The sequence below is a fragment of the Falco biarmicus genome, chromosome 1 (assembly GCF_023638135.1).
Source record: "Falco biarmicus isolate bFalBia1 chromosome 1, bFalBia1.pri, whole genome shotgun sequence".
Lineage (NCBI taxonomy): Eukaryota > Metazoa > Chordata > Aves > Falconiformes > Falconidae > Falco > Falco biarmicus.
In genome coordinates, this window is record NC_079288.1 from 8,931,226 (window position 1) to 8,950,482 (window position 19,257).

General features: G+C 45.0%; 1 protein-coding gene across 1 annotated transcript in view; it reads right to left on the minus strand.

Moving 5' to 3' along the window:
• Positions 1-928: 928 nt before the first annotated feature.
• The window catches only part of LOC130143784 (myosin heavy chain, skeletal muscle, adult-like), a 36,333-nt gene continuing 18,004 nt past the window's right edge, over positions 929-19,257 (minus strand). Inside the window, exons 4-43 of the mRNA XM_056326680.1 lie at positions 17,601-17,742; positions 17,346-17,383; positions 16,552-16,794; positions 16,325-16,468; positions 16,075-16,231; positions 14,732-14,759; positions 14,522-14,633; positions 14,336-14,428; positions 14,149-14,212; positions 13,967-14,065; positions 13,758-13,861; positions 13,540-13,678; positions 12,683-12,801; positions 12,436-12,585; positions 11,914-12,084; positions 11,113-11,422; positions 10,885-10,958; positions 10,129-10,216; positions 9,917-10,034; positions 9,619-9,742; positions 9,397-9,533; positions 9,040-9,295; positions 8,033-8,275; positions 7,642-7,818; positions 7,411-7,556; positions 7,231-7,321; positions 6,753-7,142; positions 6,469-6,595; positions 6,192-6,310; positions 5,456-5,652; positions 4,864-5,047; positions 4,612-4,777; positions 4,315-4,439; positions 3,847-4,155; positions 3,543-3,746; positions 3,124-3,249; positions 2,858-3,028; positions 2,667-2,771; positions 2,433-2,528; positions 929-1,202 (exon numbers count right to left, since the gene is read on the minus strand). Of these exons, the coding sequence (XP_056182655.1) occupies positions 1,047-1,202; positions 2,433-2,528; positions 2,667-2,771; positions 2,858-3,028; positions 3,124-3,249; positions 3,543-3,746; positions 3,847-4,155; positions 4,315-4,439; positions 4,612-4,777; positions 4,864-5,047; positions 5,456-5,652; positions 6,192-6,310; positions 6,469-6,595; positions 6,753-7,142; positions 7,231-7,321; positions 7,411-7,556; positions 7,642-7,818; positions 8,033-8,275; positions 9,040-9,295; positions 9,397-9,533; positions 9,619-9,742; positions 9,917-10,034; positions 10,129-10,216; positions 10,885-10,958; positions 11,113-11,422; positions 11,914-12,084; positions 12,436-12,585; positions 12,683-12,801; positions 13,540-13,678; positions 13,758-13,861; positions 13,967-14,065; positions 14,149-14,212; positions 14,336-14,428; positions 14,522-14,633; positions 14,732-14,759; positions 16,075-16,231; positions 16,325-16,468; positions 16,552-16,758 (5,826 nt within the window). The 5' untranslated portion in view covers positions 16,759-16,794; positions 17,346-17,383; positions 17,601-17,742 and the 3' untranslated portion in view covers positions 929-1,046. The remainder of the gene's footprint in view (positions 1,203-2,432; positions 2,529-2,666; positions 2,772-2,857; positions 3,029-3,123; positions 3,250-3,542; positions 3,747-3,846; positions 4,156-4,314; positions 4,440-4,611; positions 4,778-4,863; positions 5,048-5,455; positions 5,653-6,191; positions 6,311-6,468; positions 6,596-6,752; positions 7,143-7,230; positions 7,322-7,410; positions 7,557-7,641; positions 7,819-8,032; positions 8,276-9,039; positions 9,296-9,396; positions 9,534-9,618; positions 9,743-9,916; positions 10,035-10,128; positions 10,217-10,884; positions 10,959-11,112; positions 11,423-11,913; positions 12,085-12,435; positions 12,586-12,682; positions 12,802-13,539; positions 13,679-13,757; positions 13,862-13,966; positions 14,066-14,148; positions 14,213-14,335; positions 14,429-14,521; positions 14,634-14,731; positions 14,760-16,074; positions 16,232-16,324; positions 16,469-16,551; positions 16,795-17,345; positions 17,384-17,600; positions 17,743-19,257) is intronic.

A 19,257-nucleotide genomic window follows, 5' to 3' on the forward strand; every position in this document is an offset into this window, starting at 1 on the left:
GCCCACTGTGCCTCTGCTGTTCAGATCAGGGTCTGAATGAAGGAAAAAGCGTTTGACTATTCCCCACACACACCTTCTTCCCTCATGCCCTTCCCAAAAATATATTGTCTGTTCAGGCTGTAGGTAGGCCAAAAGTGACGTGTGAGGTGCAGGTGTGTGAGGAAGGAATGGAGGGGTGCACCCATCCGTTCTCTTCTTTTCTCTTGCCTGAGGCAACACCACGTGCAGGCTCCTGTGCGAGAGGTGACAAGGCTGACCTTTGAGGTGATGTGTTGAGGAGTGTTGGTGCCACGCGGTGTGTGAGAAATGGGCTCTAAGGGGCAGCCCTTCCAGCACGTGGCCGCAGGCAGGGCTCAGCATTTGTCCACTGCAGAGAAACTAGAAGCAGGTGGTGGCAGCAGCAGCTGAGGGAATCTAGGGTGAGAGAGATGGCACAAATTAGGGTGCTATCAATGTGTCATAACTGCATTTTCTGTGCCAAAAATCATCTCTGCCAAGGAACTGACAGTCCTTCACGGTGCGGTGCACTGTAACTACTGATAACTCACTCAGAGACTTGATGTTTAGGGTTTGTGACTGCCAGGATCACAAGCAAAAGCAGGGAAAGGAAAAAGAAAAGGGATCACCCTTCCTTGCCTCTCACATGGGAACTCAACTCTGCTGAAAAGACAATGGGAGAAGCATGAAGAGGATGTGAGGGCAGGAGCAGGGCAAGGAGCTGCCAGAGATGGAAGAGGGCATAGTAGGACAATCAGGGTCTCCCCAGGAATGGCCGGCCTCTAAGCTTGTGGGATCTCAATCCAGAGTTTGCATTAGCTTCTCTCTTCCCCCAGCCAGGAAAAATAAGAAAACTTGTGCGATGTGGTATCCCAAGCTTGGTCAGAAAAAAACCCAAAGAAGGCACTGTTCATAGCATGTGTGCGAGCAATCTACGGTCTTTATTCTCTAGACATTGAGGTGGGTACAAAGACTAATTACAGAAGAAAGAGACCAAGAGGTTCACATTTTGTGCAGCCCTCGGGTCACTTTGCTGACTCATGACATCCTCACTCCTCCTCTGCTATCTTCTTGCCATGAAACTCGCGGCTCTTTGCTCGGAGCTTGTTGACCTGTGACTCTGCAATGTCAGCCCGCTCCTCGGCTTCCTCCAGCTCGTGCTGGATCTTGCGGAACTTGGAGAGGTTGACATTGGACAGTTCCTCCTGTGTGGGGAGAGGGAGTTGGTGGTGAGGAGCCCAGGGCAGGGGTTTCACTCCACCTGCACCTCTCGGCCTTGCGGGGCTGCAGCTGTTCCCCAGGGGAGGGCACAGAACTCCTATCTCCCACCTACTACTGCTGGCCCAGAAGCCTCACACAGATCTCCTCATCCTTTCATGTTTAGACTGCCATCCTAACCAACTAACAACAGCTTTTGAATTGTTATTCCTGTTCTGCCCTCTGGAATGTGCAAAAGGAGATGGACAGCACAGCAGTTTCTGATTTTAGCTGTTGAGAAAAAGCTGTTTAGGCTGTAGTGTGTTATTCCTTATACTCAAAGGCTGGGGCTAAAGAAAGAGCAGCAGCACCAAGAAAGAACATGTATACTCCCTGAAGCTGAGTTTGTGTGCTATTATCTGGGAGGAATTATCTGGCCCTTCCTGCCACTCCCCACTTGGTGAGTACAGATTCTCCTTCTTTTCTCATGTCCACTATGACAGCACTGTTAGGTAATTCCACTTCTTCTTCTTTAGCTGTACAACACCCACCACAATCCACCCTCCTCTTCCAGCCACTGTGTGCAGTCATATATATCGTAAGTTTGTCTTATGAAAAACATTGCTTTGCAGAAGAAATTGAAACATTTCCAGTTCAGCAGATGAGCTAAGTATCTCGGTATCCTCTTGTGGCTCAATGTCCTGAGTCTGCACTTTCTGATATAAGGTGAAGAAGCTAGAAGAGATGAGTCAGTCAGAACCCGTAACATGCCTCTCTCACATATCATTCACTCAACATAGGACAGCAAAACCTGACTATACTGGTCTATGCAGGAAGGACCCTGTCTCAAAATATTATCAGCAGACAGGCTTGTTGTAAGCGGTGTCAGTCCATCTGTCCTCCTATATATATAAAAAAAAAAAAAATTGCAGGACATGCCTTGGTTTATTCCTATCAGAAGCAGGACCAAAAGAAAGAAATGTCAACCATACTATCAGGAGAGTTCCTAGAGTCATTACATTTCTCATGTATAACCACTGCCTACAAGCTACAAGATTTAGAAGAACTTTGTTGCAGGCACAAGAAACCATTTCCAGATGACTAACCAATCTTTCTCTCCACTTCGAGTCCATCATTCTTCATCAGTTTCTATACTTCCCAAAACATTCATATACATTTCCCATATTTATGTCCATCCTCAGAAAGTAATGCTTGTTACCACTACAAGCAACACTTACAGCTTCTTCAGCTTGTCTCTTGTAGGATTTCACCTTCATTTGCAGCTTGTCCACCAGATCCTGCAGCCTGAGAATATTCTTCCGGTCCTCCTCAGACTGGAGTGGTTGGAAAGCAGGAAAGAGCGTGAATCAGTTTTCCCACCATGTGAGTTAACAGTTCCCCTTGACAACCAAGTGCAAAAATATTTGCTTCCTGGGAGAGGGTGTATGAGGCCAAGGAGGCCCCCTCCTTACCTGGTAGGTCAGCTCCTTCACCCTCCTCTCGTACTTGCGCATGCCCTTCACGGCTTCAGCGCTGCGCTTCTGCTCAGCATCCACCTCCCCTTCCAGCTCCCGCACCTGCAACGAGAAGCCCATCTTTGGAGCTTCCCTGCTGGCTGCTAACGTGGCGTGCTCACTCATGCACAAAGAAAAGCCCCACGCACTCTGGCCTCCAGCTTCTGGATTTGCTTCTTGCCTCCCTTCAGAGCCAGCTGCTCGGCCTCATCCAGACGGTGCTGCAGGTCCTTCACCGTCTGGTCCAGGTTCTTCTTCATCCTCTCCAGGTGGGCGCTGGTGTCCTGCTCCTTCTTCAGCTCTTCTGCCATCATGGCTGCCTGATGAGAGCAAAGGGTCAAAGCCATTGTGGGGCTGGAGACCATCTGAGGGAAATTACTCCCACCATCGGCACTGAAGGGAGCCCCCAACTCACATCTGTGATGGCCTTCTTGGCCTTCTCTTCAGCATTGCGGGCTTCCTGGATCGTATCCTCCATTTCACTCTGGATTTGGGTAATGTCTGTCTCCAGCTTCTTCTTGGTGTTGATCAAGCTGGTGTTCTGTGCAAAGAGAGATGGTGAGATTTTTATCATAGAGCCTGCGATACCAAACCTACAGCCTGAGCCAAGTTCCCCCTCTTCAAGCTTGCAGTTCAGACACTGGAATACTTTCTAAAATGGTTCTCTAGAAAGTGTCAGTAGTGGGTTCAGGGGATGGGTTCTGAGCATGCCTTGCCTTGTGGACAGCAGTACAGAGATCATTCGATCATGCTAGTACTGCCTATCCTCTGGAATATAGTAGCCTTCCATGTATGTTCAGTACCAGCACAACTGCTATTGCACCATGCCCATACCTGGGTATGGAGGAGCTGCACTCGTTCGGTGGCATCCAGAAGCTCCTGCTCAGCCACCTTCCTTGACCGCTCCGTCTGCTCCAGGGCTGCCCGCAGCTCCTCAATTTCAGCCTGCAGCAGGTTTGCTCGGCGCTCCACCATGGCCACCTGCTCCTTCAGGTCCTCCTGCGTCCTCAGAGCATCGTCCAAGTGTAGCTGGGTATCCTGTAAAAGGGACAAGAGAAATGGCAAGGTGGCAGCGTGCGCTTGTGCACCAGAATTGTAAGGGACGTCATTTCTCTCCCTGTAGCTTTGCTGAACAGACCTTGAGCACGGCCTGCGTGTTTCTCAGGTTCTTTTGTGCCTCTGCAGCCACGCGGTTGGCATGGCTCAGCTGGATCTCCATTTCATTCAGGTCTCCCTCCATCTTCTTCTTCAGCCGCAGGGCCTCATTCCTGCTCCTGATCTCAGCGTCCAGGCTGCTCTGCAAGGACTCCACAATTCTGAGGTGGTTCCTTTTCATCTGGTCGATCTCTTCATCTTTCTCTGCTATCTTCCTGTCAATCTCAGACTTCACCTGGTTGAGCTCAAGCTGGAGGCGCAGGATTTTCCCCTCTTCATGTTCAAGGGCGGCCTGGACAAATCAGCAGGAATAATGATTTAATCTACTGCTTCCTTTCAAACCTATCTCTTATGCAGTACTTCCTGAAATCTAGGCTTCTTTCCTGCTGTCTCTGCAAATCACTACTCCCACACTTACAGTCTGGACACCTTTTGTTAACACCATGTGTACCTCAGCTTCCTCCAGCGAGGCCTGGAGTTCAGATTTCTCCTGCTCAATCTGCTTCTTGGCTTTCTCCAGCTCATGAATGGCCTTGCCTCCCTCTGCAATCTGCTCTGTGAGGTCAGCGATCTCCTCTGTGGGAGCAAAGGCCAACGGCACGGTCAGGCACGGAGCAGAACGGGAAGGGCCCTGCCGCACCAAGGTGACGGGCATCTTTGCAGACACGCAGGCACAGACCCCTGTGGAGCGGTGGGTAGTGGTGGACAGTGGGAAAGCCCAGCCAGGAGCAGAGGGCCAGGGACTTACGCTGCAAGTTCTTGTTCTCACGCTTCAGCGTTTCCAGGTGGTCCAGGGACTCCTCGTAGGCATTCTTCATCTTAAAGAGCTCCGTGCTGAGGGAGCGAGCCTCCTTCTGGGAGGCCTCCAGCTCAGCCTGCGTTTCCTCATACTTCTGCTTCCATTCTGCCAGGATCTGAAGGGAAACGGCACGTGAGCGTGGATGTGGCAATCGGGAGGGGACGCTCTGCCCAGGAACCCCAGGGCTGGAGCCCACAAGACCTTGTCAAAGTTCTTCTGCTTCTTATCCAGAGCTGCGCAGGCAGCATTTGATCGCTCCACGTCAATCATCAGGTCCTCCACTTCATTCTGCAGCCTCTGCTTTGTCTTCTCCAGGGAGGCACATTTGGCATTCACAGCTTCAACGTGTTCCTCTGCTTCCTGCAGGCGCTGGGCCAGCTTCTTCCTGGGAGGAGATAAGTACAGCTCCAGGTCAGAGACCAGAGGGCAGCCCATTTTGTACTTCGGTGAGAGGGCAGCTGGCCACTTCTGGGGGCTCTGAGCCCAGTGCCTTTCACAGTGTTTTTTCTGTTCCAAGACTGCATGCTGCCTACAGGTTCTGTCACTCTGTGTCCTAGCACCTAAGGAGTATTCAGCCTGGTTCCGCATTTCTAGCCCTAAGGGCTACGTTTGTCCTTCCAGTTTGCACTTTTTCCACAGCACGCTTTCCTGTCTCTCCCTCTGACCCCTCTACCACAAAGACAACAGATCCCTGCCTTTGTCCCACCCCTGTCGTAACCCACTCCCAGAGACTCCACTTTCCCTTGACAGCCTCAGTCTTCTCCAGCCGTTTGACATCCCGCTTCCCACGTACTTGGCCTCCTCCAGCTCCTCCGTGCGCTGAATAGCGTCCGTCTCGTATTTGGTTCTCCACTGGGCCACTTCGCTGTTGGCCTTGGACAGGGCGCGCTGCAGCTCCCCCTTGGCTTCCTGCTCCTCCTCGTATTGCTCCCGCAGCAGGTCACAGTCGTGGCGAGCAGACTGCAAGGCGTGGGCCAGCGCGTTCTTGGCCTGGATGGATATTGGGATTGGGACAATGAATTACCTGTGAGACAATAGAATGTTAACTTAGGAGAAGTTGTTGAGAATTTTTTGAATCTGACGTTTAAAGTCAGTCCAAGGTAAAAAGGTACATCTATCCTAGATTCTAAGATTTCTTATTGTTTCAATCATTCAGCAAAGGTGATGGGAAAACTCTAAATGACAAGTATGAAGCTGGTATTGATTGAATCTTTGTAAATATATACTAAAGTTGCAGGTTCAATTAGAGAAAAGCACATTAAGAAAAACAGGTTTTCAGATATATCTCAAGATTTTTTTCCATGCCATCATTTATCTGAGTCTTAAAGTTGTCCTTCCCTGTCTCAACATCTACTTTGGAGTTGATGTACTCCTCAGCTTTTCTTCCAACACCGTGAAGTCAGATGGCAAAATTGTCCATCAAGTTTGGAGACCTCTCAAATTAAAATGACATGGATAACACATTCTGATTTTATGTGAAAGTAGGAATCTGAATCCAAAGTTAAACCCCTTACAGGAAGTACCTTTACCTTTATTTCCTCCTCTAAATGTCTTTTTAGTTCCTCAATCTGTTGAGTAAATGCCTGCTTGCCTCTGGATAGCTGAGATATCAAAGCATCTTTTTCTTCCACCTGGCGTGAATATTCACCTGTGAAATTTTATACATAAACTTTTATTTTAGACTTTGTAGTATTTACAACTCTGTATACCAGCTTACAGACTATAGACCAAAATGAGTAAAACATCATTCTTTTTCATCATCGGTTACATGTTCTACCATTTGAGAAAAGCGTGAGGGTGTGTTACCTGCTTCTGTCTGCAGACGGGCTCTTTGAGTATTGAGGTCATTGATCATGCGCTGATGCTCCTCTTCTCTTGTCTTAATCTCACTTAATTGATCTTCCAGAGTGCGGCACATCTTCTCCAGGTTTGCCTATATAACAAATACATGCAAGGAAACAGGACTTTCACTAAATTCTAGACTGCTGTTCTCATCATGAAAAACAAGAAAAGAGTATGTGAGAGCAAAACATAATCAGAAGGCTCAAAATCATGTATCATAGAAAAGTAACCTGACAGGAACTCTGTACCTTGGCTTTGGAGACAGACTCCATGTTACTGGCCAAGTCGTCAATCTCCATCTTGAGCTCACTCTTCTCCTTCTCCAGCTTCTGCTTCACTCGCTGCAGGTTGTCGATCTGCTCCCCAAGCTCAGCGGTGCTGTCTGCGTGCTTCTTGCGCAGGGCCGCAGCCGTGGCTTCGTGCTGCAGCGTGGCCTCCTCCAGGTCGCGACGCATCTTCTGAAATTCTGCCTCACGCTTCTTGTTCATCTCAATCTGAGCGGCGGTAGCCCCTCCGGCTTCTTCCAGGCGCTCGCTGATCTCCTCTAGCTCCCTCGACAGGTCAGCCCGATGCTTCTCGGCTTTTGCCCGAGAGGTTCGCTCTGCCTCAATTTCCTCCTCCAGCTCCTCAATACGAGCCTGGGGAACATTAGGCACCCTTCGCACCCATGCCCTCCTCCTTCCCGACCTGAGACTGGCTGAGAGAGGGGAAGGGCCAGACACTTGCCTGCAGCTCCTTGATCTTCTTCTGTAACTGCATGCCCAGGAGCTGCTCATCCTCAATTTTGCTCTGGATCTGGCTGATTTCAAAGTCTTTCCTTTGGGCAAAGCAAACTGTGTTAGCGTCTGAGCAAAACACCCCCAAGCGCACCAGCCCCACAGTCTGGTGCCCCACAGCCACCCTTACTTCTTCAGTTTCTCATCCAGCTGCTGCTTGTCGTTCTCCAAATCCATGATGCTGTCATGGGCCAGCTTCAGGTCTCCTTCGAGTTTCCTCTTAGCTCTCTCAAGGTCCATGCGCAGTTTCTTCTCTTGCTCCAGGCACCCTTCCAGCTAAGAAGAACAAGGCCATCAGTGCGCTGCCAGCCAGGTATAACTCTAAACCTGTCCTGCTCTTGCTGTATGCCTGTGTGCTTACATCGTCCACTTGCTGCTCCAGCTTGGTCTTAGCTTTGGTCAGCGTATTGACTTTGTCCTCCTCTGCCTGCAGGTCATCCAGTGTCTGCTGATGGGCCTCTTGGAGGGCTTTCTTCTCTTTAGTCAGCTTGGCAATGGTCTCGTCCAGGGCTGCCATCTCCTCTGTGAGGTTTTTCACCTACAAACATGAAGTAAGTGTCAAAACTGCTTAGAAAACATGTTCACTGGTGCAGTGATGTTTTCCCTTTGCAGTGTTTTGCCAGGTGTTTCGTTTATCCTTTCAATGCTCACACAAGGCCCAGATCAAAATTCTCCAAAGACAGCACGTCTTACAGTAGCAAGCTTGTACTCTGAGAGTCTTGTTCCATTTCCATGAAGCCCCATGTGTGTACCTTGTTTTCGGTGGCATGCTTTTCCTTCTCGACCTTGGCCAGTGTTAACTCCAGGTCATCAATATCTTTCTTGAGCTCAGAACATTCATCCTCCAGTTTCCTCTTCTTGGCTGTCAGCTCAGCATTTATTTCCTCCTCATCCTCAGCCCTTTCAGTCACCTCCTTTACTTTGGCTTCCAGCTGGATCTTGGTTTTGATGAGCTGGTCACACCTTTCCTCAGCATCAGCCAAAGCATCAGCTTCCTGGTGGGAAAATACGGGAATGGGTACTTAATGTCGAAGGAACAGATGTGCATCAGTAAGACTTTTGGGATTACTTTTTGTGAAAAGGTTACTGTTCAGTTGCAGTATGAATTATAAATTTAGAACAAGTCTTTAAATCAGTTTCTTTTTTCCTGACTTTTTTATCAATATATACAGTGTGTACCTCCACTACATTTCACCTGGCTTATTTCAGGTATGTCAGAGGGTTACTTGCATTTAATCGATGTTTTCCGTTTTGCCTTTAGAAAGTAACTGCATTTTATAATGTACCGTATTCAAATTTATGTACAAGGCCAGCTTTAGTGTCGTGGGATGTAATGGTCATCTGTATCTTCTGGGAGCAGGGCTCAGGTGAGATACACCATGAGAAATGGCACGAGGCTCCTCATTTTGACAACTGCATTAAGGCAGAGTTGTTGGTCAATGGAATCATTGTCCCTGCTCCACTAAATACATGACACTGTCTGTAATGAAGCTTTCTGTCATGAACTCATGTGGAGACATGTCCCTGCAGGCCTTTAAGACTAAAAAGTCTTTCTTTAGCTTAAACTGTACTTTGTAATAGTGCAACTGAGTGGGGAAAGTATGTGGCCTGAATTTTACCTTTAGTTACATGGTGTTCAACTTAAAATTATTTTTAAGGCAGTTCAGTGTGTAATTTGAGAGTTCTGTAGTATGCAAGAAGAGTTAGATCTTATTTAATCATTTCCCTCACGTGAAAAAAAAGTAAAGAAGTTACTCACAGCCTGCACTTGGAGCTGCAGATCGTTTTTTTCCTGCATCAGTTTCACCATTTTCTCCTCCAGCTCCTTCCTCTTTGCCTCAGACTTTGCAAGCTCTTCCTTGGTTTTCTCAAACTCTTCCTTCATGTTGGCCATCTCCTTCTCAGACTCTGCACTCTTCAGCAAGGGCTTGATCTTGAAGAACAGCTTCATCCATGGCCAGTGCTTCACGTTCATGAATGCACGAACGTTGTACTGGATGCAGAAGATGGACTCCCTGAAGCACAATTAAAGCGCACATTGAATATCTTCAGTATGATGAGTGCCAACAGTTTCCCCCAGGGACAGGGGCTTTAAGTGAAGCTGGGGAATGTCTACCTCCTCTCCACCATTCTCTGGTACTCCACTCTCATCAGGAAGCCCCTGCACCTGGCCTGTGTGCGGGTGATGAGCTGTGCCAGCTTCTCATCCCTCATCTCCTCCAGGAGTCCCAGCAGCCCAGCTTTGAAGAAGACCTTGAGAAAGGGAATGTTGCAGCCCGTCACTGTCAGGCAGAGCAAAGCACAGACATGCTGTGAGTGAGTCAAGGAGGGCTTGTACCTTGGTGTGGCCGAATTTGTACTGGGTGTGATCCACATCGATTGACCCAAGCAGCTTCTCAGAGGCCTTCTTGCTGTCAATGAACTGTCCCTCTGGGATAGCGCTGGCATTAAGCACCTTGTATCTGTGGAAGGAGAAAGGGAAAGACAAGGCTGTTTTTCCCCAAGCAACACACACCAGCTACTGGGCCCCACCAGCTCACAGGTAGCTATTTTTGACAACAGAGTCCAGCCTGCATGAACCTACATGAATGAACCAACGTTGAGTTTAATGGTGCTGAGAGGTGCAGTGCTCTTACCTCTGCTTGAAGTCAGCGTAAAGGACTCTGCTGGGGAAACCTTTCCTACAAATTCTGATGCCTTCCAGCACGCCGTTGCATCGCAGCTGGTGAAGTACCAGTTCATGCTCCATGGCACCTAGAAATTCCGAGCACAAATGAATGCCAGAGTCTCCATTGCAGAGGGGAAGGGATGTATCAGAGGGAGTTCTCCTTCTGCTTGAGCGTCTTACCAGGTGTTTTTGTTTCATTTGGGATGATGCAACGGACAAAATGGGGGTGAGTGCTCCGTAGATTCGTCATCAGCTTGTTCAAGTTTTCCTAGAGGGATCAGTCAGTGAGTTTCCTATGTCCAATGCTTATCAAGCCCATGGCAATGACTTTACCACTTCTCAAAATTAGCTGGATTTCAGAACACTTAAGTAAAGCCACAGAAACCAAATATTTCTTCTATTTGAAGATGTTGAGTACCATTTTTTAAGACTGAAATACTACTATGTTACTATTGATCCAGCGGAAACTAATACACGATTTCATGCTTTCACACAAAGTAATTAATTTTTAGGTCTTTCATGTGTTGCCTTCTAAAGCCAATCTAGTTAAGTTTAAAAAAACTGGGCTTTTCTTCAAATAAGTATGTCATTGGAGAATGTTTAAAAGGAGACTTTTACTGAATTCCTCAACACATCAACCACACAGGAATGCAGACATGCTAAATTATATTTCCAGTCTGACTCAAATCATAAAAATATGAAGATCAAATAATATCCTCTACAAACAATGAATTAGATTTTTATGATCTTTGGACACTGAATGCTTATTATGAACACAACTTATTAACAAAATTGAAGTTGATCCTGGAAAACCTGATGTGCAATTTCCAAAGAATTTTACCACTGTTACAACAATGCAAAATAGCCCTTTCAAATTTAATATTAGCTCACCCCTTTTCTTCATACGACAAAGAGATAACGAATGCAGTACTGTACCCGGAAAAGAGCTGAGACAGTCTGGAAAGAAGAACCCTTCTTCTTGCCACCCTTTTTGCCACCACCACCCCCCTCTGCAAATGGAAGAAAAGAAAAAAAGCATTAAAAGATAGATATTGCATCTTAGAGACTGCAGAACACAAAACATTTTTAAATGTTCAGTGTTTACTACTTTAATTCTGCATCAACAGTGTCCCACACTGAAAGTACAATTTTCACAGAGCTGACCTGCATCTGCTCCACCATAGTTGGCAAAGAGTAAGGCCAGTGTCTTCACAGAGGATTTCTGGTACAACCCAATGACAGTTTCATTCAGGGGGTCCTTGTTCTTCTCCAGCCAGCCGGAGATGTTATAGTCCACCGTGCCAGCATAGTGCACCAGGGAGAAGTGGGCCTCAGCCTTGCCTTTGGCAGGCTTGGGCTTCTGGAAGTTGCTGGACTTGCCCAGGTGCTGGTCGTAGAGCTTGTTCTTGAAAGAGGTGTCAGTTGCCTTGGGGAACATGCACTCCTCTTCCAGGATGGAGAAGATGCCCATGGGCTGGAAGACATTACAACAAACGAGAGAGAAACAGTTTAGAAAGAAGATATCCCTTGGCTCGAAAGTTGCTGGAGTCAGAAGAGAAAGCTGTTCCCATGCATTTCAACACAATAATTCAGAGAAAATTAACTAAAGCCCAACTTTTTTCCAGCGTTCCTGTTTCATTTGAACTTATGTAAATGCCTTTGCTGATGAAAAAATTACAAATATGACATTGCAAAACACTACCCCCCACATAAATCTTGATTACTTGCAGGTCCTTACAGAATATGACAGTCTTTTCTATAACTTCATCTTTCATGTGATCTGGAGATGAATACTGCCACCAAAACTCCTGATATCTGAGTATGACCTCCAAAACCACTTCCCCCCATTGCCACTTTTACAGGGCATATACTTGAAAAAAACAGAATATTCTCAAATATTCTTAAGTACATCTCTTGGCAAATAGGGAAGATTCAACAAATAACAGACTTGAACAGGAAGGGTACCTTCTCAATGAGCTCAATGCAGGCAGCCAGGTCCATCCCAAAGTCAATGAATGTCCACTCAATTCCTTCCTTCTTATACTCCTCCTGCTCCAGCACGAACATGTGGTGGTTGAAGAACTGTTGCAGCTTCTCGTTGGTGAAGTTGATACACAGCTGCTCAAAGCTATTGAACTGCCAGACACGAAAAGACATGCAATGTTGTCAAGGTTCAGCAATAATAGCAAAGTGTTTTCTTGTGCAATCCTAATTCATCATGGGTGATAGTTAAAATAAAAGGCCTCTTCCTATGTAGTTTTTCTATGCTATCTCTCTAGGATAGGCTTTGCATTTAGAAAAAATACAGTGTTTCAAAATCAGTGTAATTAGGAGATTAGGATTCTATAATTATTTTTCAGGATAAAATGGTGAATCCAAAAGTCCTGCAAATAAGAATAGAAAGATACTAACTTCTATTAAAAATGCGTCTTCAATTTACTCTTAATTGTCCTTGTATGAAAACACTAGGGAAACAGTGTTCCTTACATCAAAGATCTCAAAGCCAGCGATGTCCAGGACACCGATGAAGTACTGTCTGGGTTGTTTGGTATCCAGCTGTTGGTTGATACGAACAACCATCCACAAGAACATCTTCTCATAGACAGCCTTTGCCAGAGCACCCACTGAATTGTTCACCTAAAGCAAGGAGAAAGGTTTGGAGGTTACTATACTCAGCAGAGGAGAGTCAATGGGGACCATCAAAGCATGTCCCAGGCTACCACATTTGTCCTACCTGCTGCACAGTTTGACCCTTGGTCACATACTCATTCCCAACCTTGACTCGGGGGTAGCAGAGGGCCTTGAGAAGGTCAGCTGAGTTCAGACCCATCAGGTAGGCAGCCTTGTCAGCCACTAAACACCGAAAAAGAGAGACAAATATATATTTCTAAATGTTGGTCCTTGAGGGACTGTCTAAAATGTAACAGCAATGTTCGCTATCACACAAAAAAATTTGTATTGCACAAAAAAAAATTAGTGAAAGCTACAAAGTTAATTTCTCTGTTGTATTCAGAGTCTACACCACTTTCTGAACTTTGTTTCTACAAGTGTTCTTCAAAAGAACACATTCTTTTCACCTTTTCTCAGGCAGGACTATGGGAAGTCACCCATTCTTTCTAGTTGTATAGCAAGAGGATTCATCACTCAGAGAGCTCGGAGGCATGGATTGAACTTCCTACTGTAACAGTGACTAGTGAAACACGCATCTCACATCAGACTTCCCCCCGGTAGGTGAGGATTAATAGGAGCACAGCCACCCATCCTGTTAGGGCTGAACCATTTCCCTACTCCACAGTACAGCAGAAATTACAAGATGTGTTCCAACTAAAGTATAACTAATAATGTTACAGGAATTGACATCCATGCCTCCTGGCTTCCTGGCAGTGTACCCCAGGTCTCTTATTTAAGTCATCACAGAATAGAATTACAGGTATAATCAGAAGAGATACATGTCTCAACTGTCATACCGACATTGAAAAAATACTTTTTTCAGTTTACACTTTTGTATATTTAAAGCCTGAAAACTGCCTAAGTCCTCCTTTTGGTGAGAAAGCCAATGTCTTTTGGAAAGTTTGCTGAATCTGCTGGTACCTTCTGTGCCATCGGGCTCTGCCTGCTCCTCTCTCTGTTTCTGCTTGAACTTCAAGTTCCCATAGTGCATGACAGCCCCTGTCAGCTTGTAAATGGCTGTCTTCTCATCAGCAGTGAAGCCCAGGATGTCAATGGCACTCTACAACAGCAACAGTAAAGTAGATGTATATGTACCAGGGCTCATATCAACCAAATGACCTGTTTTGTAAGTTACTTACATCTGTAGCCATCAGTTCCTCTTGGTCATCAATGCTTGGAACAGTGATTTCACCTTGACTCACGAAATGGAAATCGTAAGGGTTGGTGGTAATGAGGAGCATGTCTGAAAGCAATAAAAAAGGAAAAACAAGTTTACTTTAGCTTTCCAGATGACACAATAAGATATTGCTCAGTGGTCTTTCTCAAAAAAATCTAGTAATCTTCCTACCAATTAGCTCTGGCTTCTTGTTGGACATGATCTGATAGAATATGTGGTAGCTTCTTTCTGCTTTAAGCTGGAAAGTGACTCTGGACTTCTCCAGCAGGTCTGTCAAGGAGGGTAGGACAGAGTGAGTACAAGAACTGGGAAGTGAATAGAAGGAGTGGGATCAGGCCAGGAGAGCGACTTACAAGTTTCAATGTCAGCAGAAGCCAGTTTGCCTGTGGCCCCAAAGTGGATTCTGATGAATTTGCCCTGTTAAGGAGAAGCAGCAGCATTTCAGCCTGGAGGCGTTTCATTGCTGTCTCCTTCTGTGAGAATGCCACTAGCCCATCACTACTGTTACAACAAGGAGCAATTTCTCCTAAAACAGCTTACAAAGCGTGAGGAGTTGTCGTTCCTCACGGTCTTGGCGTTTCCAAAGGCCTCCAGCAGTGGGTTGGCGCTGATGATTTGATCCTCAAGCGTTCCCTGCAGGATGAGAATTATTGCTGCTTATCCTTTCCAAAAATCACGTCAGGAACAGAGGAAAGCATTGATTCCAGCCAGCACCTGTTACTTTACCTGCATTTTGCCTGACTGCTCCTCTTTCTTCTTCTCCCCGCTCGCTGCAATTGTTGCAAAGTACTGGATGACGCGCTTTGTGTTCACAGTCTTCCCGGCACCAGATTCTCCGCTGTCAACCCAAAGAGAGACACAGAGAGCGTGTGGTCAGGCAGGAGGTCCCCTGGCACCGGGCAGCCCTGCAGGGACCCGAGCAGGGGGTGTACGTACGTGATCAGGATCGACTGGTTCTCGCGATCTGTGAAAAGAAGGATGTAAGAAAGGTTTGTATAGTGTTCATGAATAAGAAAGAACTAAAAAACTAGGAGAAAAATATGAACTGAGCTTCCAGAGAATACAGGGCTAGAAGACAGTGAAAAGCCCTGTGAATTCTAGTGGGTACTTCTGGTGTTCCCAGCAGTGCTTTAGGTATTATCAACTAGATCAGTAAAGACTTTCATTTCACAGAAACTTTTGTAGACTTACACCATTCAAGACATTGTCTTCTCATCAGGCTACTTTTTTCTGTCTTATTAAGTAAGTACATGTAACAAAAATATTGAGGCTGGGCTTTGACAGCATGTAAATTCTTCTGAAGTTACAATTTTCCTGAGTAATGTTATAGAAATTTGGAGGTGCCATGAACAACAGAAACATCAGACCAATCCTTTAAACTATTTTTCATACTTTTTTTTTTAACCCCTATGTATATGTAGGAATTATTTATTCCCGAGATCATAAATAGATGAGGTTAATTTTTCATTTTTCTGTTCTGGATCTATTTCCCAGTTTGTAACAAGAAGAAAAAAAAAAAAAAAAGAAAAAAAGAAAAGAAAAGCAGATCTAAAATCCTTCACATCTGTGATTTTAATGTACAGTTAGGGAAGAGGAAATAAAAGGCTGAAGGAAGAGGAGAAAGGAGATAGAACTTTTTAAAAGCCATTCCATTTAAGTGCTAAAAGCTTTATTTTTTCCTTGACATTATTTTCTGAGGTTAACTTTTCGCTATAAGGTACAATCGATTTACAGATGCATAGATCAGTGTAGGGGTTACATAGATCATTAAGGCTGTATGTACTTTGGACCACCTGGTCATCTTTTCTATCATGAATACCATTTGCTTAATAATCAAGTGCAGTTTATGTACCTGTTCAACACAGATACTCTGTTTTACTTGTTATCATTTATGATTGCAAATTTGAATTAACTGTATGCACATTGTTTACAGGGTATGCATGATACTATTGTAGACTCTTTGGCTAAGACTAGTTTAGTGATTAAGATACATAAATCTATGCATCTATGTAAGATCCCACTACAGGCAGTGAAGTCTACACCAGAAAATAGGTGTCTTCTTTCTAGTGAATTTATTCTCATTAGGTCCAGGTCTTTCTAATTTTTAATGGGAACAGAGGAACAGCTCACACAGACCATTATAGTTAAGCACAGTAATCTTCAATTAATTTCACAGACATAATATTTTAAGTGTTGCACCATATTTCCACAGGACACCCTACATTTCCCTCTACAGATAGCTTATTGCAAGAGCAGTTCAAAGGAAGTCAAGCACTCACCAGTCAGCATGAACTGATAGGCATTGTCCGAGATGGAGAAGATGTGTGGAGGGGCCTCCTGGCGCTTCTTGCCTCGGTAGGCCAACACCACCTCCGGGTTGTACACCGGCAGCCACTTGTAGGGGTTGACAGTGACGCAGAAGAGCCCCGAGTAGGTCTGCGAGGAAGGGAGACAGCACGTTGGCTCCCACTTGGCCTGGCAGAGCAGTTCCTCCCGGCTGCCCAAAGGCAGGCTGCTGCTGGTACTTACGTAGATCATCCAGGCTGCGTAACGCTCTTTGAGGTTGTACAGCACAGCGGGCTCGTGGAGGTGGGTCATCATGGCCATGTCCTCGATCTTGTCGTACTTGGGAGGGTTCATGGAGAAGACCTGATCTTCCTTCACGGTCAGGGTCTACCAAGGAAGAGAGACTGATATGTAAGCTAAGAGCCCAGAGTAGGAATTAAATCCTGTTCTCAAGCCTGCATTTTACTCACCTCTCCAGCTTCAGTCTTGACAGTGACCTTCCCTGATTCCCTGCTCTGGATTGTTCCTTTCACAAAGGATTCTTTAGGGTGGGCCACAAAGACGGATGTCTTGGCATCAAAAGGCTTGTTCTGGGCCTCAATTCTCTCCTTTTCTGACTTTCGGAGGTAGGGAGCTGCCTCCCCAAAAACAGCCATCTCAGCATCTGAAGAGGCCATTCCTGCACTTTACTGGAAGCACGTCAGCAGAGGTGTCTGGTGGAGAAAAAAAAAAAGTTTGTAGATTACTGAGAAAAATAATATAATCTACATTAGTAAGAAAACTCCCTGCTCTTTAGCTAACAAATTGCTAGCCAGCCTCCCAGAAAATCTCTGGGATCACTTTGATTTGAACTTAAATATACTCTAGTCCCACCCAAGAGTGGGACTTAGTCCTCTAAAGCACGTAGGCCTTGTAACAGTAAATAGAACATCTGAATATTGACTAGAGTTTGATAACTCACCTTAATGAATTTGACTAGATTTGAGGTCTTCACATAAAAGAATCTACAACCAGAGACAATCACTGTTTGTTCTAGTCCTTAAATATGCGTGATGAGTCTTCAAGGGTACTTTCTCATTAAAAGTATTACCTTGTGTGCTAAAAATGAAACTTTACTTCATTTTTTAGATCTTCTCTATTTTCAACGGTCTAGCCTAAGCAAAAGTCAGCAGAAATATGAGGGTTTACAAAAATAATTCATGCAGCTGTGTATAAAAGTCCTGTCTTACACTGTAGTCTAGGAGTGCATTATTCAGAGTATTACCTTTGGAGACAAGCTTGTATCCTGGAAAATGACCAACCCTGTAAAACAGGAATCACAGTTGTTTCTTATTGCTGCACAGAATTCCAGAGATAGATTATAGATTGAAGACACAGACATGCACTGAGATTATATTGAAAATTTCTGTTCACATGGGCATTCCCTCACGGAAATGATTGCCAGAGGCAAGAGAAATGAAATGGGATATTGCAAGGGCATTGTCCTCTTTCTTCAAGCTCCCAAAATGCATGCACTTACCTTGAAGCCTTCTGTGGAGACAGGCCAGTCTTGTCTCTGGGAGATTTTATAGTCTGTCGTCTGCAGATGCTGCAGATGCTCCCCCTTTCTTCGGTCAAAACATTTCTGGCAAACCCTTTTTGGCAAAGCATTGTCTGGCAAACTAAGGACATAATTGTCATTTGATTTGAATGATATAATTAGAACATTTTTATATCTTACTAACTACGTGAATACATCTATAAATAATTTGTCAAGAGTGTTAAGGAGAGAATCTAGACTACTCAAGGCACTTAGAGAACTTGGATGCAGGGACTTATGGTTCCTATTGCTGGCTTCCCCAGTGATTTGCTGCTTGACCCATGGTACTTTCCTTGGTATGTTTATACTGCAACTTTTCAGTCACGCAATGGGGATGATAACATCTATGATGCTTTAGGAACACATGCATTGAGAGGAACAGGAAAAGTATGTCAAAAACCAGCACATAATTGTTGTTAAGAGACACTTTTCAGTGGTATTTTCTAAAAAGCAGGAAGTCAAAATGTATTACAGCTGAGGTTTCTGTATAGGACACTTTCAATGGCTGAGAGGGTTTAAAATACAGGGAGCTGGAAGCCAGAACCTGAGTAATTGGAGACTCTATGAAATGCAGCTCTTGCATAGATTCTTGAGCTGACTTTAGCGGTATCAAATTAGAATGGTTTTGTGCATATTTCATCTAAAAAGTGATTCCCCAAGAAACTCTGCTTTCTCACTGTTCACGCTCTTATACTTTTTACTTGCATTTGATGTTTGCTTGCTCCTATTATTGTCTGCATAAATAACCGGTTGCTTCTGTCAAATCTGAAGTTCCAGTAGCTTCCACAGCCCCTCTCTACCTACAACTCCCCAAAATAACATGCCTTAACCTACGATGCGTGTACACATAATCACATGTATCACTTCAGCATATAGTTCCAGATATTATGCATTCTGATAACTCCTCAGTCTAGCACTGCCATGCCATAAAAATACGCATTTTCAAACATTCACAGTCCCAGAAAAATCTAACAACACAGTACTGCCTGTACCAGAGCATTAGAGGTAGCAGGTAGTCTTGTATAATGCTGATAGTATGGGAAAAGGAAATTTTCTGGTAGTCCAGGAGACTAAGTGATCTAGTTTTAGGAAAGGGTGTAATCACTTAAATTTCTTCGTATCTTCCAGAGCTAAACATATTCTTTCCCTGGTAATTTGCATTTCAATCATTAAAGTATCCCAGTGAATACATGGGGAAGAAGTTAGGAACACAATGTCTGGGGTCCAGTGTGATACAAAGCATCAGATGATGCACTGTGCTGTAAGAGCCCTTTCTAAGAGTGCTCTGGCATTGCGGAACCCATATTTTGGGCTCCAGACTGGAACCCAATTGCAGAGCTGAACCCAGAGCTCCCTACACAAGTTACAGGGACAGTTGAATATATCAGAAGTCTAATCTTTTCACATGGATTAGGAAGAAGAGCTGCCCATTACCAGAGGACTAGCGTGGTAATTTTGGATTCTAGTGTAGTGCAATACATTAATGTGGGAAGCATTTAATATTTGATTTGATCATGTAACCTTCACAAAGTAATTATTCATATAGGAATAGAGGTCTGACAAATTTCCCTGTATGTTCAGCTGCCACTGAGCTACC